The following is a 27893-nucleotide window of genomic DNA, read 5'->3' on the forward strand; positions in this document are numbered from 1 at the left end:
GACTATAAACACCAATAAAGACTAGAAAATAAATCTTTAAATATGAAGCCTCAGAGCTACAAGGTGGGGGGGGGGGACAGAGGGTCAAACAGGTGTAGCGTTTTGGGGTGTACTGACTGATGTATCGTGCATCTTAGTAATTAACCCCACTGGGACTATGCATAACCAAGACACGACTACATTACTTTTACACACATTAAGACAAAGAAAAGCAAGTCGACCCTCCCAGGTGTGTATATCTGAATGGTCTGGATAGGTTGAACCAGGGTAGTAGGTGAGCGTCTACGATATGCTAACAACGCACAGATCTGGCGAGGGGAGCTAATTGGGACCGTCTGTAAGACAGATGGAGACAGAGGGTAAATAACATTTGTATAAAATCATTTTTATTGTTGAACTTGACAAATGAAAACAATGTCACCCTAAATGAATATAACAATGACTGAATGAACCGGTGTGTGATTCTCTACTGTTCTTGTTTCAGTAACAGAACAGTCCAACAGAAACAGACTGGAGTAGAACAATCACTAAACAAACACACAGAATGACTTCCCACAACCCCCCTCTATCTCTGGCTAACACTGGCGCTCGTGTTAGCGGAGGTGACAACTGCCGGGGCGGCAGGAGGGGCGGTGGCTTCTCTGTACTGCTGAGTCCAGCTCTGAGGATCCTGTTCATGGAGCTAACAGACGGGAGAGAGGACCACCTCAGTTACACAGCCACAGTACCTAGTGAAAGTCCACACATCTTTGCAAGGTTTACATTCTGTTGCCTTAAAATGTCTAATTTAATCTAAAAATTGATTAAACTAAAAAATGAATCCCCACTGATCTACACAATCTACTCCACATTTTCAAAGTGAAAGAAATTAATTTCAGAAAATTTGTAAAATTAGGAAAGTACATTTCCTGAAGAAAATGTGGTGTTTAGCTAGCTAGCTGTTTAATAGTGGCAGTGACTGGTGAGAGTTGTGGTAGTGTCTGGTTGAAGTAGTGGTAGTGACTGGTTATAGTTATAGTAGTGGTAGTGACTGGTTATAGTAGTGGTAGTGACTGGTTATAGTAATGGTATTGACTGGTTATAGTTATAGTAGTGGTAGTGACTGGTTATAGTAGTGGTAGTGACTGGTTATAGTAGTGGTATTGACTGGTTATAGTTATAGTAGTGGTAGTGACTGGTTATAGTAGTGGTAGTGACTGGTTATAGTAGTGGTATTGACTGGTTATAGTAGTGGTAGTGACTGGTTATAGTAGTGGTAGTGACTGGTTATAGTTGTGGTAGTGACTGGTTATAGTAGTGGTAATGGTAGTGACTGGTTATAGTTATAGTAGTGGTAGTGACTGGTTATAGTAGTGGTAGTGACTGGTTATAGTAGTGGTATTGACTGGTTATAGTTATAGTAGTGGTAGTGACTGGTTAGTTGTGGTAGTGACTGGTTATAGTTGTGGTAGTGACTGGTTATAGTAGTGGTAGTGACTGGTTATGGTTATAGTAGTGGTAGTGATTGGTTATAGTAGTGGTAGTGTCTACAGTAGTAGTGGTAGTGACTGGTTATAGTTATAGTAGTGGTAGTGACTGGTTATAGTAGTGGTAGTGTCTACAGTAGTAGTGGTAGTGACTGGTTATAGTAGTGGTAGTGTCTACAGTAGTAGTGGTAGTGACTGGTTATAGTAGTGGTAGTGACTGGTTATAGTAGTGGTATTGACTGGTTATAGTTATAGTAGTGGTAGTGACTGGTTATAGTTGTGGTAGTGACTGGTTATAGTTGTGGTAGTGACTGGTTAGTTGTGGTAGTGACTGGTTATAGTTGTGGTAGTGACTGGTTATAGTAGTGGTAGTGACTGGTTATGGTTATAGTAGTGGTAGTGATTGGTTATAGTAGTGGTAGTGTCTACAGTAGTAGTGGTAGTGACTGGTTATAGTAGTGGTAGTGTCTACAGTAGTAGTGGTAGTGACTGGTTATAGTAGTGGTAGTGTCTACAGTAGTAGTGGTAGTGACTGGTTATAGTTATAGTAGTGGTAGTGACTGGTTATAGTTATAGTAGTGGTAGTGACTGGTTATAGTAGTGGTAGTGACTGGTTATAGTTATAGTAGTAGTAGTGGTAGTGACTGGTTAGTGATCAGTAGTTGCATGGTTGTGGAGAGTTGGTTCAGTAGTTGCGTGGTTCAGTAGCTGTGTTGTGATCAGTAGCTGTGTGGTTGTGGAGAGTTGCGGGTCAGTAGTTGTGTGGTTGTGCTCAGTAGTGATCAGTAGTTGTGCTCAGTAGCTGTGTGGTTGTGCTCAGTAGTGATCAGTAGTTGTGCTCAGTAGTTGTGTGGTTGTGCTCAGTAGTTGTGTGGTTGTGCTCAGTAGTGATCAGTAGTTGTGTAGTTGTGATCAGTAGCTGTGTGGTTGTGCTCAGTAGTGATCAGTAGTTGTGTGGTTGTGATCAGTAGCTGTGTGGTTGTGCTCAGTAGCTGTGTGGTTGTGATCAGTAGTTGCATGGTTGTGCTCAGTAGTGATCAGTAGTTGTGTGGTTGTGCTCAGTAGTGATCAGTAGTTGTGTGGTTGTGCTCAGTAGTGATCAGTAGTTGTGTGGTTGTGCTCAGTAGTGATCAGTTGCTGTGTGGTTGTGCTCAGTAGTGATCAGTAGCTGTGTGGTTGTGCTCAGTAGTGATCAGTAGCTGTGTGGTTGTGCTCAGTAGTGATCAGTAGTTGTGTGGTTGTGCTCAGTAGTTGTGAGTAGTTGTGTGGTTGTGATCAGTAGCTGTGTGGTTGTGCTCAGTAGTGATCAGTAGTTGTGTGGTTGTGCTCAGTAGTGGTCAGTAGTTGTGTGGTTGTGCTCAGTAGTTATGTGGTTGTGCTCAGTAGTTGTGTGGTTGTGCTCAGTAGTGATCAGTAGTTGTGTGGTTGTGCTCAGTAGTGATCAGTAGTTGTGTGGTTGTGCTCAGTAGTGGTCAGTAGTTGTGTGGTTGTGCTCAGTAGTGGTCAGTAGTTGTGTGGTTGTGATCAGTAGCGATCAGTAGCTGTGTGGTTGTGATCAGTAGCGATCAGTAGCTGTGTGGTTGTGCTCAGTAGCTGTGTGGTTGTGCTCAGTAGCTGTGTGGTTGTGCTCAGTAGCTGTGTGGTTGTGCTCAGTAGCTGTGTGGTTGTGCTCAGTAGCTGTGTGGTTGTGCTCAGTAGCTGTGTGGTTGTGCTCAGTAGCTGTGTGGTTGTGCTCAGTAGTTGTGTGGTTGTGCTCAGTAGTTGTGTGGTTGTGCTCAGTAGTGATCAGTAGTTGTGTGGTTGTGCTCAGTAGTGATCAGTAGTTGTGTGGTTGTGCTCAGTAGTTGTGTGGTTGTGCTCAGTAGTTGTGTGGTTGTGCTCAGTAGTGATCAGTAGCTGTGTGGTTGTGCTCAGTAGTGATCAGTAGCTGTGTGGTTGTGCTCAGTAGTGATCAGTAGTTGTGTGGTTGTGCTCAGTAGTTGTGTGGTTGTGCTCAGTAGTTGTGTGGTTGTGCTCAGTAGTTGTGTGGTTGTGCTCAGTAGTGATCAGTAGCTGTGTGGTTGTGCTCAGTAGTGATCAGTAGTTGTGTGGTTGTGCTCAGTAGTGTTCAGTAGCTGTGTGGTTGTGCTCAGTAGCTGTGTGGTTGTGCTCAGTAGTGATCAGTAGCTGTGTGGTTGTGCTCAGTAGCTGTGTGGTTGTGCTCAGTAGTTGTGTGGTTGTGCTCAGTAGTTGTGTGGTTGTGCTCAGTAGCTGTGTGGTTGTGCTCAGTAGCTGTGTGGTTGTGATCAGTAGTTGTGTGGTTGTGCTCAGTAGCTGTGTGGTTGTGCTCAGTAGGGATCAGTAGCTGTGTGGTTGTGCTCAGTAGTGATCAGTAGTTGTGTGGTTGTGCTCAGTAGTGATCAGTAGCTGTGTGGTTGTGCTCAGTAGTTGTGTGGTTGTGCTCAGTAGTGATCAGTAGTTGTGTGGTTGTGCTCAGTAGTTGTGTGGTTGTGCTCAGTAGTGATCAGTAGTTGTGTGGTTGTGCTCAGTAGTGATCAGTAGCTGTGTGGTTGTGCTCAGTAGCTGTGTGGTTGTGCTCAGTAGTGATCAGTAGCTGTGTGGTTGTGCTCAGTAGTGATCAGTAGATGTGTGGTTGTGATCAGTAGTGATCAGTAGCTGTGTGGTTGTGCTCAGTAGTGGTCAGTAGCTGTGTGGTTGTGCTCAGTAGTGATCAGTAGTTGTGTGGTTGTGCTCAGTAGTGATCAGTAGCTGTGTGGTTGTGCTCAGTAGTGATCAGTAGTTGTGTGGTTGTGCTCAGTAGTGATCAGTAGCTGTGTGGTTGTGCTCAGTAGTGATCAGTAGGTGTGTGGTTGTGCTCAGTAGTGATCAGTAGCTGTGTGGTTGTGCTCAGTAGTGATCAGTAGCTGTGTGGTTGTGCTCAGTAGTGATCAGTAGTTGTGTGGTTGTGCTCAGTAGTGATCAGTAGCTGTGTGGTTGTGCTCAGTAGCTGTGTGGTTGTGCTCAGTAGTGATCAGTAGCTGTGTGGTTGTGCTCAGTAGCTGTGTGGTTGTGCTCAGTAGTTGTGTGGTTGTGCTCAGTAGTTGTGTGGTTGTGCTCAGTAGCTGTGTGGTTGTGCTCAGTAGCTGTGTGGTTGTGATCAGTAGTTGTGTGGTTGTGCTCAGTAGCTGTGTGGTTGTGCTCAGTAGTTGTGTGGTTGTGCTCAGTAGGGATCAGTAGCTGTGTGGTTGTGCTCAGTAGTGATCAGTAGTTGTGTGGTTGTGCTCAGTAGTGATCAGTAGCTGTGTGGTTGTGCTCAGTAGTTGTGTGGTTGTGCTCAGTAGTGATCAGTAGTTGTGTGGTTGTGCTCAGTAGTTGTGTGGTTGTGCTCAGTAGTGATCAGTAGTTGTGTGGTTGTGCTCAGTAGTGATCAGTAGCTGTGTGGTTGTGCTCAGTAGCTGTGTGGTTGTGATCAGTAGCTGTGTGGTTGTGCTCAGTAGTGATCAGTAGATGTGTGGTTGTGATCAGTAGTGATCAGTAGCTGTGTGGTTGTGCTCAGTAGTGGTCAGTAGCTGTGTGGTTGTGCTCAGTAGTGATCAGTAGTTGTGTGGTTGTGCTCAGTAGTGATCAGTAGCTGTGTGGTTGTGCTCAGTAGTGATCAGTAGTTGTGTGGTTGTGCTCAGTAGTGATCAGTAGCTGTGTGGTTGTGCTCAGTAGTGATCAGTAGCTGTGTGGTTGTGCTCAGTAGTGATCAGTAGCTGTGTGGTTGTGCTCAGTAGTGATCAGTTGCTGTGTGGTTGTGCTCAGTAGTGATCAGTAGCTGTGTGGTTGTGCTCAGTAGTGATCAGTAGCTGTGTGGTTGTGCTCAGTAGTGATCAGTAGTTGTGTGGTTGTGCTCAGTAGTGATCAGTAGCTGTGTGGTTGTGCTCAGTAGTGATCAGTAGGTGTGTGGTTGTGCTCAGTAGTGATCAGTAGCTGTGTGGTTGTGCTCAGTAGTGATCAGTAGCTGTGTGGTTGTGCTCAGTAGTGATCAGTAGCTGTGTGGTTGTGCTCAGTAGTGATCAGTAGCTGTGTGGTTGTGCTCAGTAGTAGTCAGTAGCTGTGTGGTTGTGCTCAGTAGTGATCAGTAGCTGTGTGGTTGTGCTCAGTAGTGGTCAGTAGTTGTGTGGTTGTGCTCAGTAGTGATCAGTAGCTGTGTGGTTGTGCTCAGTAGTGATCAGTAGCTGTGTGGTTGTGCTCAGTAGTGATCAGTAGCTGTGTGGTTGTGCTCAGTAGTGATCAGTAGATGTGTGGTTGTGCTCAGTAGTGATCAGTAGATGTGTGGTTGTGCTCAGTAGTTGTGTGGTTGTGATCAGTAGCTGTGTGGTTGTGCTCAGTAGTGATCAGTAGTTGTGTGGTTGTGCTCAGTAGATGTGTGGTTGTGCTCAGTAGTTGTGTGGTTGTGATCAGTAGCTGTGTGGTTGTGCTCAGTAGTGATCAGTAGATGTGTGGTTGTGCTCAGTAGTGATCAGTAGCTGTGTGGTTGTGATCAGTAGCTGTGTGGTTGTGCTCAGTAGTGATCAGTAGTTGTGTGGTTGTGATCAGTAGCTGTGTGGTTGTGCTCAGTAGTGGTCAGTAGTTGTGTGGTTGTGATCAGTAGCTGTGTGGTTGTGCTCAGTAGTGATCAGTAGCTGTGTGGTTGTGCTCAGTAGTGATCAGTAGCTGTGTGGTTGTGCTCAGTAGTGATCAGTAGTTGTGTGGTTGTGCTCAGTAGTGATCAGTAGTTGTGTGGTTGTGCTCAGTAGTGGTCAGTAGCTGTGTGGTTGTGCTCAGTAGTGATCAGTAGTTGTGTGGTTGTGCTCAGTAGTGGTCAGTAGCTGTGTGGTTGTGCTCAGTAGTGATCAGTAGCTGTGTGGTTGTGCTCAGTAGTGATCAGTAGCTGTGTGGTTGTGCTCAGTAGTGATCAGTAGTTGTGTGGTTGTGCTCAGTAGTGATCAGTAGCTGTGTGGTTGTGCTCAGTAGTGGTCAGTAGCTGTGTGGTTGTGCTCAGTAGTGATCAGTAGCTGTGTGGTTGTGCTCAGTAGTGATCAGTAGTTGTGTGGTTGTGCTCAGTAGTGATCAGTAGCCGTGTGGTTGTGCTCAGTAGTGGTCAGTAGTTGTGTGGTTGTGCTCAGTAGTGATCAGTAGCTGTGTGGTTGTGCTCAGTAGTGGTCAGTAGTTGTGTGGTTGTGCTCAGTAGTGATCAGTAGTTGTGTGGTTGTGCTCAGTAGTGATCAGTAGCTGTGTGGTTGTGCTCAGTAGTGGTCAGTAGCTGTGTGGTTGTGCTCAGTAGTGGTCAGTAGTTGTGTGGTTGTGCTCAGTAGTGATCAGTAGTTGTGTGGTTGTGCTCAGTAGTGATCAGTAGTTGTGTGGTTGTGCTCAGTAGTGATCAGTAGCTGTGTGGTTGTGCTCAGTAGTGATCAGTAGTTGTGTGGTTGTGCTCAGTAGTGATCAGTAGTTGTGTGGTTGTGCTCAGTAGTGATCAGTAGTTGTGTGGTTGTGCTCAGTAGTGATCAGTAGTTGTGTGGTTGTGCTCAGTAGTGATCAGTAGTTGTGTGGTTGTGATCAGTAGTGATCAGTAGGTGTGTGGTTGTGATCAGTAGTGATCAGTAGCTGTGTGGTTGTGATCAGTAGTGATCAGTAGATGTGTGGTTGTGATCAGTAGTGATCAGTAGCTGTGTGGTTGTGCTCAGTAGTGATCAGTAGCTGTGTGGTTGTGCTCAGTAGTGATCAGTAGTTGTGTGGTTGTGCTCAGTAGTGATCAGTAGCTGTGTGGTTGTGCTCAGTAGTGGTCAGTAGCTGTGTGGTTGTGCTCAGTAGTGATCAGTAGCTGTGTGGTTGTGCTCAGTAGTGATCAGTAGTTGTGTGGTTGTGCTCAGTAGTGATCAGTAGCTGTGTGGTTGTGATCAGTAGCTGTGTGGTTGTGGAGAGTTGCAGGTCAGGAGTTGAACAAAGTGCAATGAGAAGTTATCGGGTGAAGTATGAAGCGAGTGATCAAAGACAGTTTGGCTCTATCCAATCAGAGGGGTACAGCCCGCCCTTCTCTTTACAGACAGGCAAACTAGCCAGTTGAGGTATTTAAAACACAGAGCACGATCCTGAGGAAGACGAAGCTAGTAGGTAGAGCCCTGAACGACCCATGTCGCCGATGTTCAGGCCCAACACTATCCTGGCCCGTTTGCTTATGCCAAATTTAAGGCAAAGCCCAGCCGAATCCAGAAATAACTTCCTCCGTAGGTAAACACATCAGCCGCTCCGTCACGCGATCTCTCCCTGGGCAGCTCGCTCCACATGGCGGCTCTCAGTGTGTGAGTTTCCACAGCAACTGTTCTGCTTGAGCTGCTCAATGACGAGACAGTGCCTACAAAGTGTTCACACCGCTTGACTTTTCCACATGTTGTTGTGTTTCAGCCTGAATTTAAAATGGATTACATTGAGATGTTGTATCACTGATCTACACACCACACCCCAGAAAGTCAAATTAAAAGCTGAAACGTCTTGAGTCGATAAGTATTCAACCACTTTGTTATGGCAAGTCTAAATACGTTCAGGAGTAAAAATGTGCTTAACAACTAGTCACTATTATTTAACACAGAATGAGTCAATGCAACGTATTATGTAAACATGATTAACTACCCCATCCCTGTACCCCACACATAGAATTATACTGTTTTTTTGTTACGTTAGTCTTATTCTAACATTTATTAAATTGTTTTTGTTCCCCCCTCAATCTACACACACTACCCATAATTACAAAGCAAAAACAGGTTTTTAGAAATGTTAGCAAATGTATTTAAAAAATAAACAGAAATATTACATTTGCATGCTTCACAGTAGGGATGGTGCCAGGTTTCCTCCGGACGTGACACTTGGCATTCAGGCCAAAGAGTTCAATCTTGGATTCATCAGACCAGAGAATCTTGTTTCTTATGGTCTGAGAGTCTGTAGGTGTCTTTTGGCAAACTCCAAGAAGGCTGTCATTTGCCTTTTACTGAGGAGCGGCTTCCGTCTGGTCACTCTACCATAAAGACCTGATTGGTGGAGTGCTGCAGAGACGGTTGTCCTTCTGGAAGGTTCTCCCATCTCAACAGAGAAACTCTGGAGCTCTGTCAGAGTGACCATCAGTTTCTTGGTCACCTCCCTGACCAAGGCCCTTCTCCCCTGATTGCTCAGTTTGGCCAGCTCTAGGAAGAGTCTTGGTGGTTCCAAACGTCTTTAATTTAAGAATGATGGAGGCCACTGTGTTCTTGGGGACCTTCAATGCTGCAGAAATGTTTTGGTACCCTTCCCCAGATCTGTGCCAGATCTCTACAGACAATTCCTTCAACCTCATGGTTTGGTTTTTGCTCTGACATGCACTGTCAACTGTGGGACCATATATAGACAGGTGTGTGCCTTTCCAAATCAATCATGTCCAATCCAATTGAATTTACCACAGGTGGACTCCAATCAAGATGTAGAAACATCTGAAGGATGATCAATGGAAACAGGATGCACCTGAGATCAATTTCAAGTCTCATAGCAAAGGGTCTGAATATTTAAGTAAATAAGGTGTTTCAGTTTTTTATTTGTAATACATTTGCTATAATTTCTAAAAATCTACTTCCTATTTGTCATTATGGGGAATTGTATGTAGATTCATTTAATAAATTTTAGAATAAGGCTGTAACGTAACAAAATGTGGAAAATGTCAAGGAGTCGGAATACTTTCCAAATGCACTGTATACACTGGAGTTGCTTACTAAGACAGTGAATGTTCCTGATGGGCCTAGTTACAGATTTGACTCATATCGGCTTGACAATCAAACAACAAGACCTGCCTTCTAGCGATGAACAACAACCAAATGTGCAAGGGGTGTGTAGACTTTCACTATGCACTAAACACACACACGTTGATTACACACAATACCTACCCCGGGAGGCGGCAGTGTCTCACCTGTCCAATGAACTCCAGTAGTTTGACCTTTGACACCTCCATGTCCGCCCTCTGACCCCAACGGAACTCAAACTCCAACGGCTCTGTGTGTGGGATACGCACATACTCCAGGTACCTACACACACACACAGGTTTAGTCCGTTCATTTCACGGAGAGTTGAATCAACTGACAGGTAAAAATAATTGAGAGAAACACCAGAGAGGTCCAAGAACAGATCAGCAAATTTTATAAAGTCGACTACTCACAGCCTCTGGTTATCATACAGACACTCACAGCCTCTGGTTATCATACAGATACTCACAGCCTCTGGTTATCATACAGACACTCACAGCCTCTGGTTATCATACAGACACTCACAGCCTCTGGTTATCATACAGATACTCACAGTCTCTGGTTATCATACAGATACTCACAGCCTCTGGTTATCATACAGACACTCACAGCCTCTGGTTATCATACAGATACTCACAGCCTCTGGTTATCATACAGACACTCACAGCCTCTGGTTATCATACAGATACTCACAGTCTCTGGTTGTCATACAGATACTCACAGCCTCTGGTTATCATACAGACACTCACAGCCTCTGGTTATCATACAGACACTCACAGCCTCTGGTTATCATACAGATACTCACAGCCTCTGGTTATCATACAGACACTCACAGCCTCTGGTTATCATACAGACACTCTCAGTCTCTGGTTACCATACAGATACTCTCAGTCTCTGGTTATCATACAGATACTCACAGTCTCTGGTTATCATACAGATACTCTCAGTCTCTGGTTGTCATACAGATACTCACAGTCTCTGGTTATCATACAGATACTCACAGTCTCTGGTTATCATACAGATACTCACAGCCTCTGGTTATCATACAGATACTCTCAGTCTCTGGTTATCATACAGATACTCACGTCACCCTGTTCTCTCACACGTAGTATAACGTTTAAAATGTGTTGAGTGGAAGGAGGTGCTGACAGTGATGTGGTCTCGGTTCTCATCTTCCTACTACTGCCCTGTGGTATAGACAGGTTCTCATCTTCCTACTACTGCCCGATGGTGAGGTATAGACAGGTTCTCATCTTCCTACTACTGCCCAATGGTGAGGTATAGACAGGTTCTCATCTTCCTACAACTGCCCTGTGGTATAGACAGGTTCTCATCTTCCTACTACTGCCCTATGGTATAGACAGGTTCTCATCTTCCTACTACTGCCCTATGGTATAGACAGGTTCTCATCTTCCTACTACTGCCCTATGGTATAGACAGGTTCTCATCTTCCTACTACTGCCCTATGGTATAGACAGGTTCTCATCTTCCTACTACTGCCCAATGGTATAGACAGGTTCTCATCTTCCTACAACTGCCCTGTGGTATAGACAGGTTCTCATCTTCCTACAACTGCCCTGTGGTATAGACAGGTTCTCATCTTCCTACTACTGCCCTGTGGTATAGACAGGTTCTCATCTTCCTACTACTGCCCTGTGGTGTGGTATAGACAGGTTCTCATCTTCCTACTACTGCCCTGTGGTATAGACAGGTTCTCATCTTCCTACTACTGCCCTATGGTGTGGTATAGACAGGTTCTCATCTTCCTACTACTGCCCTATGGTGTGTTATAGGCAGGTTCTCATCTTCCTACTACTGCCCTGTGGTAAAGACAGGTTCTCATCTTCCTACTACTGCCCTATGGTGTGGTATAGGCAGGTTCTCATCTTCCTACTACTGCCCTGTGGTATAAACAGGTTCTCATCTTCCTACTACTGCCCTATGGTATAGACAGGTTCTCATCTTCCTACTACTGCCCTGTGGTATAGACAGGTTCTCATCTTCCTACTACTGCCCTGTGGTATAGACAGGTTCTCATCTTCCTACTAATGCCCTGTGGTATAGACAGGTTCTCATCTTCCTACTACTGCCCTGTGGCATAGACAGGTTCTCATCTTCCTACTACTGCCCTGTGGTGTGGTATAGACAGGTTCTCATCTTCCTACTACTGCCCTATGGTGAGGTATAGACAGGTTCTCATCTTCCTACTACTGCCCTGTGGTATAGACAGGTTCTCATCTTCCTACTACTGCCCTATGGTGTGGTATAGACAGGTTCTCATCTTCCTACTACTGCCCTATGGTGTGGTATAGGCAGGTTCTCATCTTCCTACTGCTGTCCTGTGGTATAGACAGGCTCTCATCTTCCTACTACTGCCCTGTGGTATAGACAGGCTCTCATCTTCCTACAACTGCCCTATGGTATAGACAGGTTCTCATCTTCCTACTACTGCCCTGTGGTATAAACAGGTTCTCATCTTCCTACTACTGCCCTGTGGTATAGACAGGTTCTCATCTTCCTACTACTGCCCTGTGGTATAAACAGGTTCTCATCTTCCTACTACTGCCCTGTGGTATAGACAGGTTCTCATCTTCCTACTACTGCCCTGTGGTATAAACAGGTTCTCATCTTCCTACTACTGCCCTATGGTATAGACAGGTTCTCATCTTCCTACTACTGCCCTGTGGTATAGACAGGTTCTCATCTTCCTACTACTGCCCTGTGGTATAGACAGGTTCTCATCTTCCTACTAATGCCCTGTGGTATAGACAGGTTCTCATCTTCCTACTACTGCCCTGTGGCATAGACAGGTTCTCATCTTCCTACTACTGCCCTATGATGAGGTATAGACAGGTTCTCATCTTCCTACTACTGCCCTGTGGTATAGACAGGTTCTCATCTTCCTACTACTGCCCTATGGTGTGGTATAGACAGGTTCTCATCTTCCTACTACTGCCCTATGGTGTGGTATAGGCAGGTTCTCATCTTCCTACTGCTGTCCTGTGGTATAGACAGGCTCTCATCTTCCTACTACTGCCCTGTGGTATAGACAGGCTCTCATCTTCCTACAACTGCCCTATGGTATAGACAGGTTCTCATCTTCCTACTGCTGTCCTGTGGTATAGGCAGGTTCTCATCTTCCTACTACTGCCCTGTGGTATAGACAGGTTCTCATCTTCCTACTACTGCCCTATGGTGAGGTATAGGCAGGTTCTCATCTTCCTAATAATGCCCTGTGGTATAGACAGGTTCTCATCTTCCTACTACTGCCCTGTGGTGTGGTATAGACCATCACACCCAGACAATACAACCGAGTTGCTTCACTGCAGGTGAGCTGGTATATGAGTTCACAACTCATGTCTTACCATACTATTACCTCATATTACCCATTCAGGGTCGAGAGAGACTCACCTCTGACGGACAAACTCATCAGTAACGACCTTCTTCACGTCTCCAAAGATCTCGTGTCTCTCCCTGGGTCAAACAGGTCAACACACAGATCATACTTTAATCTCACTCCACAACTGGCTAGTGATGATCAAACCTGGTGACGGGACTGGGACAGTGAAGGAACCTATGATCATCAGCCACACAGACTTACCCTTGATCAACTCTCAGCTTCTTCAGTGTGTTCCACACCATACCTACAAACACAAAGCATGATGGGACATCTCAGTGAGGATAAGGGGCATACACACGACACTGTGATGTCATCAATAAGTGGGGGGTACAGACAAGAATTGGCAATTTTTTTTTTTTTTTTTTTTACAAAAACAGTGAGTTGTGGCCCCCCCATTGGCTACACTGGTGTCAGAATTGGGACAAAGCCAACGGAACACTCACTCTCCTTGACCACACCCCCCTTCATGAAGACGATGCTGAGGATTACGAAGAGTAGACCTGTCTTTGGATTACTGGGACTCCTGTAAAAACACACACACACACACACACACACACACACACACACACACACACAGAGAGAGAGACTGTGTCTGTGCCTTGACCTAGGTTGGGCAAAACTAAACACGGCAGTCACGGCGGTGTTCGCCTTAGCAATCTCGCTAGAATAAAGACCTCCTCCATAACTGCCATTATTGAAAGATCATGATACCTCACATCTCAAAATAGGGCTACTTAATGTTAGATCCCTCACTTCAAAGGCAGTTATAGTCAATGAACTAATCACTGATCATAATCTTGATGTGTTTGGCCTGATTGAAACATGGCTTAAGCCTGATGAATTTACTGTGTTAAATGAGGCCTCACCTCCTGGCTACACTAGTGACCATATCCCCCGTGCATCCCGCAAAGGCGGAGGTGTTTCTAACATTTACGATAGCAAATTTCAATTTACAAAATAAAAACCGACATTTACGTATTTTGAGCTTCTAGTCATGAAATCTATGCAGCCTACTCAATCACTTTTTATAGCTACAGTTTACAGGCCTCCTGGGCCATATACAGCATTCCTCATTGAGTTCCTTGAATTCCCTGAATCGGACCTTGTAGTCAAGTATTATAATTTTTGGTGACTTTAATATTCACATGGAAAAGTCCACAGACCCATTCCAGATGGCTTTCGGAGCCATCATCGACTTTCGGAGCCATCGTAGGTTTTGTCCAACATGTCTCTGGACCTACTCACTATCACAGTCATACTCTACTCTGTCACAGTCATACTAGTTTTGTCCAGTGGAATAAATGTTGTGGATCTTAATGTTTTTCCTCATAATCCTGGACTATCGGACCACCATTTTATTATATTTGCAATCGCAACAAATAATATGCTCAGACCCAACCAAGGAGCATCAAAAGTCGTGCTATAAATTATTGGACAACCCAAAGATTCCTTGATGTCCTTCCAGACTCCCTCCACCTACACAAGGAAGTCAGAGTACAAACATCAGTTAACCACCTAACTGAGGAACTCAATTTAACTTTGCGCAATACCAAAGATGCAGTCACACCCCTAAAAACAAAAAACATTTGTCCTAAGAAACTAGCTCCCTGGTATACAGAAAATACCCGAGCTCTGAAGCTTCCAGAACACTGGAACAGAAATGCTGCTCCACCAAACTGGAAGTCTTCCAACTAGCTTGTAAAGACAGTACCGTGCAGTATCGAAGAGCCCTCACTGCTGCTCCATCAAACTGGAAGTCTTCCAACTAGCTTGTAAAGACAGTACCGAAGAGCCCTCACTGCTGCTCCATCAAACTGGAAGTCTTCCAACTAGCTTGTAAAGACAGTATCGAAGAGCCCTCACTGCTGCTCCATCAAACTGGAAGTCTTCCGACTAGCTTGTAAAGACAGTACCGTGCAGTACCGAAGAGCCCTCACTGCTGCTCCATCAAACTGGAAGTCTTCCAACTAGCTTGTAAAGACAGTACCGAAGAGCCCTCACTGCTGCTCCATCAAACTGGAAGTCTTCCAACTAGCTTGTAAAGACAGTACCGAAGAGCCCTCACTGCTGCTCCATCAAACTGGAAGTCTTCCAACTAGCTTGTAAAGACAGTACCGAAGAGCCCTCACTGCTGCTCCATCAAACTGGAAGTCTTCCAACTAGCTTGTAAAGACAGTACCGAAGAGCCCTCACTGCTGCTCCATCAAACTGGAAGTCTTCCAACTAGCTTGTAAAGACAGTACCGAAGAGCCCTCACTGCTGCTCCATCAAACTGGAAGTCTTCCAACTAGCTTGTAAAGACAGTACCGAAGAGCCCTCACTGCTGCTCGATCTTCCTATTTTTCAAACGTATTGAGAAAAATAAGAACAATCCCAAAATTTATTTTTGATACTGTCGCAAAGCTAACAAAAAACAACATTCCCCAAGAGAAGATGGCTTTCATTTCAGCAGTGATTAATCCATAAAGAAAAGATCATGATCATTAGAAAGCAAATTACGGACTCCTCTTTAAATCTGCGTATTCCTGCAAAGCTCAGTTGTCCTGAGTCTGCACAACTCTGTCAGGACCTAGGGAGACACTCAAGTGTTTTAGTACTATATCTCTTGACACATTGATGAAAATAATCAATGCCTCTAAACCTTCAAGCTGCATACTGGACCCTATTCCAACTAAACTACTGAAAGAGCTGCTTCCTGTGCTTGGCCCTCCTATGTTGAACATAATAAACGGCTCTCTATCCACCGGATGTGTACCAAACTCACTAAAAGTGGCAGTAATAAATAAAGCCTCTTGAAAAAGCCAAACCTTGACCCAGAAAATATAAAAAACTATTGGCCTATATCGAATCTCCCATTCCTCTCAATGTTAGAAAAAGCTGTTGCGCAGCAACTCACTGCCTTCCTGAAGACAAATAATGTATACGAAATGCTTCAGTCTGGTTTTAGACCCCATCATAGCACTGAGACTGCACTCGTGAAGGTGGTAAATGACCTTTTAATGGCATCAGACCGAGGCTCTGCATCCGTCCTCGTACTCCTAGACCTTAGTGCTGCTTTTGATACCATCGATCACCACATTCTTCTGGAGAGATTGGAAACCCAAATTGGTCAACACGGACAAGTTCTTGCCTGGTTAAGATCTTATCTGTCAGAAAGATATCAGTTTGTCTCTGTAGATGGTTTGTCTTCTGACAAATCAACTGTAAATTCTGGTATGCATCAAGGCTCCGTTTTAGGACCACTACTGTTTTGAAAACAGAGATGCTGGTTCTTGGTCCCAAGAAACAAAGAGATCTGTTGTTGGATCTGACAATTAATCTTGATGGTTGTACAGTCGTCTCAAATAAAACTGTGAAGGACCTCGGCGTTACTCTGGACCCTGATCTCTCTTTTGACGAACATATCAAGACTGTTTCAAGGACAGCTTTTTTCCATCTATGTAACATTGCAAAAAACTTTGTCCAAAAATAATGCTGAAAAATGTATCCATGCTTTTGTCACTGTGACTACTGCAATGCTCTACTTTCCACCTCCCCGGATAAAGCACTAAATAAACTTCAGTTAGTGATAAACACGGCTGCTAGAATCTTGACTAGAACCAATACATTTGATCATATTACTCCAGTTCTAGCCTCTATACACTGACTTCCTGTTAAGGCAAGCGTTGATTCGAAGGTTTTACTGCTAACCTACAAAGCATTACATGGGCTTGCTCTTACCTATCTTTCCGATTTGGTCCTGCCGTGCATACCTACACGTACGCTACGGTCACAAGACGCAGGCCTCTTTACTGTCCCTAGAATTTCTAAGCAAACAGCTGGAGGTAGGGCTTTCTCCTATAGAGCTCAATTTTTGTGGAATGGTCTGCCTACCCATGTGAGAGACGCAGACTCGGTCTCAACCTTTAAGTCTTATTGAAGACTCATCTCTTCAGTAGGTCCTATGATTGAGTGTAGTCTGGTCCAGGAGTGTGAAGGTGAACGGAAAGGCTCTGGAGCAACGAACCGCCCTTGCTGTCGCTGCCAGGTCGGTTCCCCTGGTTCCCCCGCATCTCAGTGCTAGAGGCGTCACTACAGACACCCTGGTTCAAATCCAGGCTGTATCACAACCAGCTGTGATTGGGAGTCCCATAGGGCAGCGCACAGTTGGCCCAGCGTCGTCCGGGTGTGGCCGGTGTAGGCCGTCATTGTAAATAAGAATTTGTTCTTGGTACTAGGGGGCAGTATTTTCATTTTTAGAAAAAAAAACCGTTCCCATTTTAAAACGGGATATTGTCAGGAAAAGATGCTAGAATATGCATATAATTGACAGCTTTCGATAGAAAACACTAACGTTTCCAAAAATGTAAAGATATTGTCTGTGAGTATAACAGAACTGATGTTGCAAGCGAAAAATCCAATACGGAAGTGCCCCAGGTTTTGAAAGCGCTGCGTTCCAATGTCTCCCTATTTGGCTGTGAATGTACCATCAACGAGCTTACGTTTTCTACGTATTCCCCAAGGTGTCTACAGCATTTCTGTTGAAGAATAGCCGTATGGGGGCACATTGCGTAAGTGGTCACATGGTGGCTCCGAGAGAGATTCTCACGTAAAGTACAGAGGTAGCCATTACTCCAATCGGTCCTAGAGAAAAAGGAATTGTCCCGACGGAAATATTATCGAATAGATATTAGAAAAATACCTTGAGGATTGATTCTAAACAACGTTTGCCATGTTTCTGTAGATATTATGGAGCTAATTTGGAATATTTTTCAGCGTTGTGGTGACCGCAATTTCCTGCCGATTTCTCAGCCAAACGTGAAGAACAAACGGAGCTATTTCGCCTACAAAAATAATATTTTTGGAAAAAATGAACTTTGGCAGTCTACCTGGGAGTCTCGTGAGTGAAAACATCCGAAGTTCATCAAAGGTAAACGATTTAATTTGATTGCTTTTCTGATTTCCGTGACAAGGTTGGCTGCTGCTAGCAAGGCATAATGCTACGCTAGGCTATCGACAAAATTACACAAATGCTTGTCTAGCTTTGGCTGTAAAGCATATTTTGAAAATCTGAGATGACAGGGTGATTAACAAAAGGTTAAGCTGTGTCTCAATATATTTCATTTGTGAATTTCATGAATAGGAATATTTTCTAGGGATATTTATGTCTGTTGCGGTTTCAGGCGATGATTACGCTCCCGCATGCGGGTTTGGGAGTCACAAAAGGTTTTAACTGACTTGCCTAGTTAAATAAAGGTTCAATTTAATCAATATTTCCCACCACACAATGACCTACATGTTGAGAGATTCTCCCTCTAGTCTTTCCACACAGTGACCTACATGTTGAGAGATTCTCTCTCCAGTCTTTCCACACAGTGACCTACATGTTGAGAGATTCTCCCTCTAGCTGCTCCAGTTTGTTGATGAGGATGTAGACGTGGTTCTTAGAGTCGATCTCCACCAGCTTCAGACCAAACACTGTCTCAAAAACACATCCCACCCTCTTTATAATCTCAGGGTAGATGTTCCTGTACTCCTTCACAACATGTTTCACGATGTCTGGAGAGGGGGGGCGAGGTGGGGAGAATAGAGGGGAAGAGAGAGAGAAGATAAAATCAAGCTTTATTTATACAGCACATTTCAGACATGGAATGCAACACAATGTGTTTCACAGGTCAAAAACGAATAAAAACGACAAAAATAAAAACTTAAATATTCATTACACAAACACAAAGGAATAAAAACTCAGCGACTAAAAAGCAAACTAAGTAAAATCAAAGCTCAAGAAAAGGTGTGTTTTAGGATCTCTTTAAAATATGTCCACAGTTTCAGCCCCCCTCAGGTTATTGGCAGGCTATTCCAGAGGCTGGAGTCAAAGTAACTAGAGGCTGGGGGCGTAGTAGCTAGAGGCTGGGGGCGCAGTAACTAGAGGCATAGTAACTAGAGGCTGAGAGCATAGTAACTAGAGACTGGAGGCATAGTAACTAGAGACTGGGGGCATAGTAACTAGAGACTGGGGGCATAGTAACTAGAGGCTGGGGGCATAGTAACTAGAGGCTGGCGGCATAGTAACTAGAGGCTGGCGGCATAGTAACTAGAGGCTGGGGGCGCAGTAACTAGAGACTGGGGGCGCAGTAACTAGAGGCTGGGGGCGCAGTAACTAGAGGCTGGGGGCGTAGTAACTAGAGGCTGGGGGCGTAGTAACTAGAGGCTGGGGGCGTAGTAACTAGAGGCTGGGGGCGTAGTAACTAGAGAGTGGGGGCGTAGTAACTAGAGCCTGGGGGCGTAGTAACTAGAGGCTGGGGGCGTAGTAACTAGAGGCTGGGGGCGCAGTAACTAGAGGCATAGTAACTAGAGGCTGAGGGCGTAGTAACTAGAGGCTGGGGGTGTAGTAACTAGAGGCTGGGGGCGCAGTAACTAGAGGCTGGGGGCGCAGTAACTAGAGGCATAGTAACTAGAGGCTGAGGGCATAGTAACTAGAGACTGGAGGCATAGTAACTAGAGACTGGGGGCATAGTAACTAGAGGCTGGGGGCATAGTAACTAGAGGCTGGGGGCGTAGTAACTAGAGGCTGAGGCGTAGTAACTAGAGACTGGGGGCGCAGTAACTAGAGGCTGGGGGCGCAGTAACTAGAGGCATAGTAACTAGAGGCTGAGGGCATAGTAACTAGAGGCTGGAGGCATAGTAACTAGAGACTGGGGGCATAGTAACTAGAGGCTGGGGGCGCAGTAACTAGAGGCTGGCGGCATAGTAACTAGAGGCTGGCGGCATAGTAACTAGAGGCTGGGGGCGCAGTAACTAGAGACTGGGGGCGCAGTAACTAGAGGCTGGGGGCGTAGTAACTAGAGGCTGGGGGCGTAGTAACTAGAGACTGGGGGCGTAGTAACTAGAGGCTGGGGGCGTAGTAACTAGAGGCTGGGGGCGTAGTAACTAGAGGCTGGGGGCGTAGTAACTAGAGGCTGGGGGCGTAGTAACTAGAGGCTGGGGGCGCAGTAACTAGAGGCATAGTAACTAGAGGCTGAGGGCGTAGTAACTAGAGGCTGGGGGTGTAGTAACTAGAGGCTGGGGGTGTAGTAACTAGAGGCTGGGGCGTAGTAACTAGAGACTGGGGGCGCAGTAACTAGAGGCTGGGGGCGCAGTAACTAGAGGCATAGTAACTAGAGGCTGAGGGCATAGTAACTAGAGGCTGGAGGCATAGTAACTAGAGACTGGGGGCGCAGTAACTAGAGGCTGGGGGCGCAGTAACTAGAGGCATAGTAACTAGAGGCTGAGGGCATAGTAACTAGAGGCTGGAGGCATAGTAACTAGAGACTGGGGGCATAGTAACTAGAGGCTGGGGGCGCAGTAACTAGAGGCTGGCGGCATAGTAACTAGAGGCTGGGGGCGCAGTAACTAGAGGCTGGGGGCGCAGTAACTAGAGGCTGGGGGCGCAGTAACTAGAGGCATAGTAACTAGAGGCTGAGGGCATAGTAACTAGAGGCTGGAGGCATAGTAACTAGAGACTGGGGGCATAGTAACTAGAGGCTGGGGGCATAGTAACTAGAGGCTGGCGGCATAGTAACTAGAGGCTGGGGCGCAGTAACTAGAGGCTGGGGGCGCAGTAACTAGAGGCTGGGGGCGTAGTAACTAGAGGCTGGGGGCGTAGTAACTAGAGGCTGGGGGTGTAGTAACTAGAGGCTGGGGGCGCAGTAACTAGAGGCTGGGGGCGCAGTAACTAGAGGCATAGTAACTAGAGGCTGAGGGCATAGTAACTAGAGACTGGAGGCATAGTAACTAGAGACTGGGGGCATAGTAACTAGAGGCTGGGGGCATAGTAACTAGAGGCTGAGGGCGTAGTAACTAGAGGCTGAGGGAGTAGCAACTAAAGGCTGGGGGCGTAGTAACTAGAGGCTGGGGGTGTAGTAACTAGAGGCTGGGGGTGTAGTAACTAGAGGCTGGGGGCGTAGTAACTAGAGGCTGGGGCGTAGCAACTAGAGGCTGGGGGCGTAGCAACTAGAGGCTGGGGGCGTAGTAACTAGAGGCTGGGGGCGTAGTAACTAGAGGCTGGGGGCGTAGTAACTAGAGGCTGAGGGCGTAGTAACTAGAGGCTGGGGGCGTAGTAACTAGAGGCTGGGGGCATATTAACTAGAGGCTGAGGGAGTAGCAACTAAAGGCTGGGGGCGTAGTAACTAAAGGCTGGGTCGTAGTAACTAGAGGCTGGGGGGCGTAGTAACTAGAGGCTGGGGGCGTAGTAACTAGAGGCTGGGGGCGTAGTAACTAGAGGCTGGGGGCGTAGTAACTAGAGACTGGGGGCATAGTAACTAGAGGCTGAGGGCATAGTAACTAGAGGCTGAGGGCATAGTAACTAAAGGCTGGTGGCATAGTAACTAGAGGCTGGGGGCATAGTAACTAGAGGCTGGGGGCATAGTAACTAAAGGCTGGTGGCATAGTAACTAGAGGCTGGAGGCATAGTAACTAGAGGCTGGGGGCATAGTAACTAAAGGCTGGGGGCATAGTAACTAAAGGCTGGGGGTGTAGTAACTAGAGGCTGGGGGCGTAGTAACTAGAGGCTGGGGGCGTAGTAACTAGAGGCTGAGGGCGTAGTAACTAGAGGCTGAGGGCATAGTAACTAAAGGCTGGTGGCATAGTAACTAGAGGCTGGGGGCATAGTAACTAGAGGCTGGGGGCATAGTAACTAGAGGCTGGGGGCATAGTAACTAAAGGCTGGGGGCATAGTAACTAAAGGCTGGGGGCATAGTAACTAAAGGCTGGGGCGTAGCAACTAAAGGCGGGGGGCGTAGTAACTAAAGGCTGGGGGCGTAGTAACTAGAGCTTGGGGGCATAGTAACTAGAGGCTGGGGGCATAGTAACTAAAGGCTTTGGGCATAGCAACTAGAGGCTGGGGGCATAGCAACTAGAGGCTGAGGGCATAGTAACTAAAGGCTGGGGGCGCAGTAACTAGAGGCTAGGGGTGTAGTAACTAGAGGCATAGTAACTAGAGGCTGAGGGCATAGTAACTAGAGGCTGGGGGCATAGTAACTAGAGGCCTTAGGGCATAGCAACTAGAGGCTGAGGGCATAGCAACTAAAGGCTGGGGGCGCAGTAACTAGAGGCTGGGGGCATAATAACTAAATCCTGGGGGCATAGTAGTGGTAAATGAGCCAACACAGAGACAGTTACTACTGAGACTCTAGTAACTAGAGGCTGCAGGCGTAGTAACTAGAGGCTAGGGGGCATAGTAACTAGAGGCTGGGGAGCGTAGTAACTAGAGGCTGGGGGGCGTAGTAACTAGAGGCTGGGGGGCGTAGTAACTAGAGGCTGGGGGGTATAGTAACTAGAGGCTGGGGGGCGTAGTAACTAGAGGCTGGGGGTGTAGTAACTAGAGGCTGGGTGCACAGTAACTAGAGACTGGGGGTGTAGTAACTAGAGGCTGGGGGTGTAGTAACTAGAGGCTGGGTGCACAGTAACTAGAGACTGGGGGTGTAGTAACTAGAGGCTGGGGGGCATAGTGTAATGTGTGAACTCCGCCTGGACTTGGTCAGAACCCGTGCTGCAGCATTCTGTATGTTTTGCAGTTGACCAATGGATTTCTTGGGTAGACCAGACAGGAGAGCATCACAGTAGTCAAGCCTGCTTGTAATGAAAGCATGGATGAGTCTCTGTATCAGCCTGAGAGAGAAACAGCTGCACCTTGGAAATGTTCCTCAGGTGGTGAAAATCTATGTCACATTCCTGAAGTGTGATTCTAAATGTAGTTCAGGATCTAATATAGCATGTCGTTTTTTACCTGGTGTTTTATCTTTATTGCCCATTAAAATGTGCGGCCAGATTCTCTCTGTGCTTTGGCTCCAACAATAAGTTCCTCTGTCTTATCTTGATTTAGCTGGAAGAAGTTGTGAGCCATCCAATAATTTTGTACTGCAGCCCCAGCTGTGCCATCAGAGTCCCTGGGTTCGCGCCCAGGCTCTGTCGTAACCGGCCGCGACCGGGAGGTCCGTGCGCATTGCTGACAGGTGTATAAAATTGAGCACACAGCCATGCAATCTCCATGGGAAACATTGGCAGTAGAATGGCCTTACTGAATGGCCTTACTGATTGATAGTCAGTGACTATCAATGTGGCACCATCATAGGATGCCACCTTTCCAACAAGTCAACTAGAGCTGCCCCGGTTAAATGTAAGTGATGTTATTGTGAAGTGGAAACGTCTAGTAGCAACAACGACTCAGCCGTGAAGTGGAAGGCCACACAAGCTCACAGAACGGGACCGCCGAGTGCTGAAGCACGTAGAGCGTAAAAATCGTCTGTCCTCTGTTGCAACACTCACTACCGAGTTCCAAACGGCATCTGGAAGCAACAAATAACTATTAGTCGGGAGCTTCATCAAATGGGTTTCCGTGGCCGAGCAGCCGCAATGACTGCAATGACAACCTTTGCTGGAGGATGTAAAGCTCGCCGCCATTGGACTCTGGAGCAGTGGAAACGCATTCTCTGTGATGAAACATGATTCTCCATCTGACAGTCGGACTAACAAATCTGGGATTGGCGGATGCCAGGAGAACTCTACCTGCTCCAATGTATAGTGCCCACTGTAAAGTTTGGTGGATGAGGAATAATGGTCTGGGCTGTTTTCATGGTTCGGGCCCCTTAGTTCCAGTGAAGGGAAATCTTAATGCAAACAATAAACAATAACATTCTAGATGATTCTATGCTACCATCTTTGTGGCAACAGTTTGGCCCTTTCCTGTTTCAGCATAACAATGGAAAAACATTTGACTGGCCTGCACAGAGTCCTGACCTCAACCCCATCGAACACCTTTGGGTTGAATTGGAACGCTGACTGTGGAAAGCAAGTGGAGGCTGTTACAATAGCAAAGGGGGACCAACTCCATATTAATGCCCATGATTTTGGAATGAGATGTTGGACAAGCAGGTGTCCACATCCTGTTGGTCATGTAGTCTAGAGCCTGGACCAATCAAATCAATTTCAGTCAGGACTCTGTGCAGGCCAGTCAAATGTTTTTCCACACCGATCTCGACAAACCATTTCTGGATGGACCTTGCGTTGTGCACAGGGGCATTGTTGTGCTGAAACAGGAAAGGGCCTTCCCCAAACTGTTGCCACAAATCTGCCGTTCCCTGTAGTCATCAGTGTGTTAATTTTTTTATTGTTGGGGCAGCAGGGTAGCCTAGTGGTTAGAGCGTTGGACTAGTAAAAGGTTGCAAGTTCAAACCCCCGAGCTGACAAGGTACAAATCTGCCGTTCTGCCCCTGAACAGGCAGTTAACCCACTGTTCCTAGGCCGTCATTGAAAATAAGAATTTGTTCTTTAATGGTCTTGCCTAGTTAAATAAAGGTTAAATAAAAAAAATCAAACAGTGGGCTTAAAACATCAGACAAGCTCAGTGCATATAGTTGATTTGATTAAAACACATAGGATGTGTCTATATGGAAAAATAACATATTTTAACATTTTGACCAATGGATTGGTTGAAATAAGACTCTTGGTCGACAAAGATAGATTTTTTTGTCGGGGACAGCCCTAATTGAATTAGTACCTTTTCGTTGGCACGACTGGCTAAGACATTGTTAATAAAGCATAAGTAGTTGGAGCCCAGTGAGAGAGTATGAAGGAAGTTGTAGTGTTTCATCAGCTCCTACCTGCTCTGCGGATGGGGAACTTTTTCTGGTCCTTAACGAAGATGAACTGGACAACCTCAGCTGTCTAGGGAAAGATATAGATATGAGAGAGAGAGATATGAGAGAGAGAGAGAGAGAGATATATGAGAGAGAAATATGAGAGAGAGATGTGAGAGATATGAGAGATAGTGTGTGTGTGTGTATTACCTTCAGGTCGACCTGAGCAGGTGTCAGTCTGTCCAGACCCTTCTGTACCTGCGACGTACTGGGCTGGGTGAAGGACGGGTCATCCTCATCATCACCTAGCACCGCCTCCCAACGCTGGGACTAACAGAGACAAAGACACCAGCATCATCATCATCATCAGAAAGGGATGGGTTTTCTAGAGATGCTGGAGAGGGGGGGGGGGGGGGGGGTGATGTAGGTATAGAGAGATGAAGTAGGTGTGTTGTTAGTTACCCGAACTCCTTTGTTCTGGGAGCTCTGTGTGTTGGATGCTCTCTTTCTCTGAGACATCACGGCTCTGACTGGGGGGGGACAATATCAACAACACAAGTGTAGCCCCTTCACCTTTCAACTACCGTTAGCTATTATCGTTCTGGCTGGCGTAACGTTAGCTAGCTAGCTAGTGATGGACACACCAAAGCCAGCAAGCTAGCTACCGAAGCAAACTGGGCAACATTAATGTAAAATAATGTATCAAAAGCAATCTAAAATGTATTTAAGCCGAGAAAAGTATTAATGCTAGTAACGTTAAGTAGCTATTCACTCACAAAAAGGCTGTTTAGAAACTTCTTCCGCTTCTCAAACTCCCGCTTGTCGAGACGCGTGTTGATGACGTACAATTTTCATATTTTTCTTCTTCAAAGATTCATTAAACTAAGATAGACCACAGCCTCTCGTTTCAATGGAAAATGAGTCATAGTGGGCAGAGCCAAGCACGCGCTAGCGAGATCCTATTGGCACGTTTCATCTGCATATTTTCGTTAGGAAACGCCTACTCAATGCAGTGCGCCTTTGCACTCCTTCTACAAAACTTAGTCCACTCTGTTCATAACATATTTTAGTTTTGGGAATAGAAAACTGTATTGAAATCAAATGTTTAATCGATGAGAAAATGTGCAAAATTTCGGCCAAAATCCATTTCGTTTCATCTTCTCCCAATACCGGCCAGTGGGCTTCCTCTCACTTCCATATTTGGTAGTGAGTGGAAACGCCAAGCGGATGCTTCACGTTTATACATCCTGGTGAAATCTGTCTCATTGTTCTATCTGTGCTTCTTCTGTGGGTTTTATGGCAGACTACAACCCACAAAGGTGTATTGCCGCCACCAAATGGACAAGTTGAAAAAACAATTAAAAAGAAAATCAATACCTGATAGGGAAAACTAACTTATTTAATTCACCCAAATGAAAATTGTACATTGACATAACCAAAACTCCCACTTATTCCTTCCTTCAAATCTCCCTTCTCAGACTCTAGGGCCTGAGAGAGTGGTACAGCTTGTGACAATACTCCATGCAAGTCCTCCGCAGAGAAATATTTCAGCCGCTTCCACAATTATATCTATTTTCCTGGACCTCCTTTCCACTTTGGCAGTGCCGAGTGGTGCAGCGGTCTAAGGCACTGCATCTCAATGCACTACAGTAGCTGGTTCAGTTAAGAACAAATTCTTATTTACAATGACGACCTACACCGGCCAAACCCGGACAATGCTGGGCCAATTGTGCGCCGCCCTATGGGACTCCCAATCACGACCGGTTGTGATACAGCCTGGAGAACATTACCAACCTCCACGCTCTGTATTTCCCACTGGCTGCCCCACCACCATAGAAAGCCCAGAGCTGGGCTGAAACACCTGCACTTTGGAGCTGCCTGACTCCAGAAAGCAAAAAAAGAGACCAAGTTTGTATGGAGGCTTTATTAGCTCAGTTATTTTTTTGCTTACATTGTTGCAAACTGATATGTGACACGTATTAATGCCAAAATAACATGCAAAACAGGCACCAAAAATATTGTTGAGCTGGAGCCCCACCTGCCCTGAACGACAGGTCGCCACTGGCATCCTGCACTATGTTCCCTCCCACAGTCACCGTCATCATGTTCCCCTCCACACTTGGTACATATTTTCTTTACACTGAGCAGCTACATGTCCCATTCTATGGCATCGAAAACACTGCAGTGCATATGGGACAAATGATCTAACATTGAAACTAAGGAATCCTATCTGTACTTTTCCAAGCAAAACCTTCTCAAACCTCAGCAGCACTGATAGGCTTTCACTACTTTTACCCTCTTTCCGACTGATCAAACGTTTGGCCTCAAATCATTCTGCCTCCCTTCAACCTAGCAAAATCACCAGGGACATGGCTTTTTAAATTCTTCCCATTAAGCTTTTCCATTTTCAGAATATACCTTTGCTGAGCCTGGCTACCACAAAATACAGTATTAACAATCTACCATTTCCAATGAACCGGGCTAATTTGACTTCACCTACTGTATCTCTTTCTCTACAGCATTGGTTAGTCGGATAGGGTGTAAATGAGGCCCTGCGGTCTCAAACACTATCACCACTTTCCACTCCAACACATCACTACTCCTGCTTTCTACCTTGGCCCTCTGTAAGCGTTTTTTTTAGGAGATGCTCCACTGCTTTCTGTATCAGGATCTCTCTTCTTCCTGTCTTTACACTACCGACCATTCCGGTCTTTGACCCTCATCCTCCCGCTCCATACCATCACAACTGTTCACATTCCAGCACAGCTGTTGCTTCTAAAATCTTTTCGACTGTTAGACGTCCAAAAGTGTCACACCCATTCACCCATTTAGGACCCAGTTAGGACTCCGCACTCGGAATTAAAAGTAATTCAAACAAAAGTCTAACTTGCGCGCCACAACACTTCTGGTCCCAGTAGAGGTTCCTGGAGAGAGCGTGCTGTTTCTAATGCGACGTTCAAAACAGCTGGGCACGCGGAACTCAGAAATATCTGACCTCCAACCTCAGTGCGTTTGAGGCATTTGACAACTCAGACAAAAAACGGGCTCAGAATTTTTTTGAACGGTCATCAAACTCGGAAGTCGGAACCTCGGGCCTTTTTCTAAATGTCCGACCTCAAGATTACTGATGGCATGATTTAACCTACTTTTGTTACTCGAGTTCCCAGATGTCCTGAAAGCACTGTACAGTTTAGAAACTCTATAGCGTCGGTTTAATAGCCTCTCACCAGTGCTTAATTTGTAAATTGGGCGGTGCCGGAACAAAAAGTGAGAGCTAGAGAGATTTTAAAATGTTTTATTATAAAGCATTTCATGCAATATCATCGTGTTAGTGTAGCCTACTGGCATAGAACAGTAGAGTAGAGGCACTTGCAGAAGTTGCTCACATGGGTAAGACCAATGGTAGCCTGGGGTCTGGGGAAAAAAAAGCCTTTTATAAATGCATTTCATGCAATTCTACATCATTTTAGATGACTGGAGACTTTACCAGAATTAAAAAAAAAAAACTTTCCAAATGATCGACATGCTGCTTTGACACTGTCAAACTGAGATCAATAAAAACGAGATTTTCTTGAATCCATCAATAGCCGAGGTGTGTTGAGACACATATTGTACAATATGAGGGGAAATCATAGTCCTAAAAAAGCTTTCCAGTTTCACTGACCCACTC

The 27893-nt window shown here is 45.8% G+C and overlaps 1 protein-coding gene across 3 annotated transcripts; it reads right to left on the reverse strand.

Annotated features, from left to right (window-relative positions):
* Positions 1-364: 364 nt before the first annotated feature.
* ndnl2 (necdin-like 2) lies at positions 365-27249 on the reverse strand. 3 transcript variants are annotated; one of them, XM_021567185.3, is made up of 10 exons: positions 25000-27249; positions 24686-24753; positions 24434-24553; positions 24248-24311; positions 17993-18167; positions 13073-13152; positions 12831-12873; positions 12641-12703; positions 9397-9511; positions 365-682 (listed from the first exon to the last, which is right to left on the reverse strand). In XM_021567185.3, the coding sequence occupies exons 2-10, from the start codon at positions 24740-24742 to the stop codon at positions 566-568; spliced, it is 834 nt and encodes a 277-aa protein (XP_021422860.1). In that variant the 5' UTR covers positions 24743-24753; positions 25000-27249; the 3' UTR covers positions 365-565. The 3 variants fall into 3 exon arrangements, with proteins under 3 accessions (XP_021422860.1, XP_090060221.1, XP_090060222.1); XM_090204095.1 differs by having other exon boundaries at positions 24686-27158; XM_090204096.1 differs by lacking the exons at positions 17993-18167; positions 24248-24311; positions 24434-24553; positions 24686-24753; positions 25000-27249 and adding an exon at positions 17905-17921.
* Between the last annotated feature and the right edge of the window lie 644 nt (positions 27250-27893).

The sequence above is a fragment of the Oncorhynchus mykiss genome, chromosome 16, assembly GCF_057628025.1.
Source record: "Oncorhynchus mykiss isolate SJ-2025 chromosome 16, ASM5762802v1, whole genome shotgun sequence".
Lineage (NCBI taxonomy): Eukaryota > Metazoa > Chordata > Actinopteri > Salmoniformes > Salmonidae > Oncorhynchus > Oncorhynchus mykiss.

Coding starts and splice junctions, on each gene's coding strand:
- ndnl2 (XM_021567185.3), bottom strand. CDS start 24,742: ATGTCTCAGAGAAAGAGAGCATCCAACACACAGAGCTCCCAGAACAAA. Junction 18,168..24,247: donor GTTCCCCATCCGCAGAGCAG/GTAGGAGCTGAT, acceptor CCCCCTCTCCAG/ACATCGTGAAACATGTTGTG. Junction 12,704..12,830: donor AAGCTGAGAGTTGATCAAGG/GTAAGTCTGTGT, acceptor TGTTTGACCCAG/GGAGAGACACGAGATCTTTG.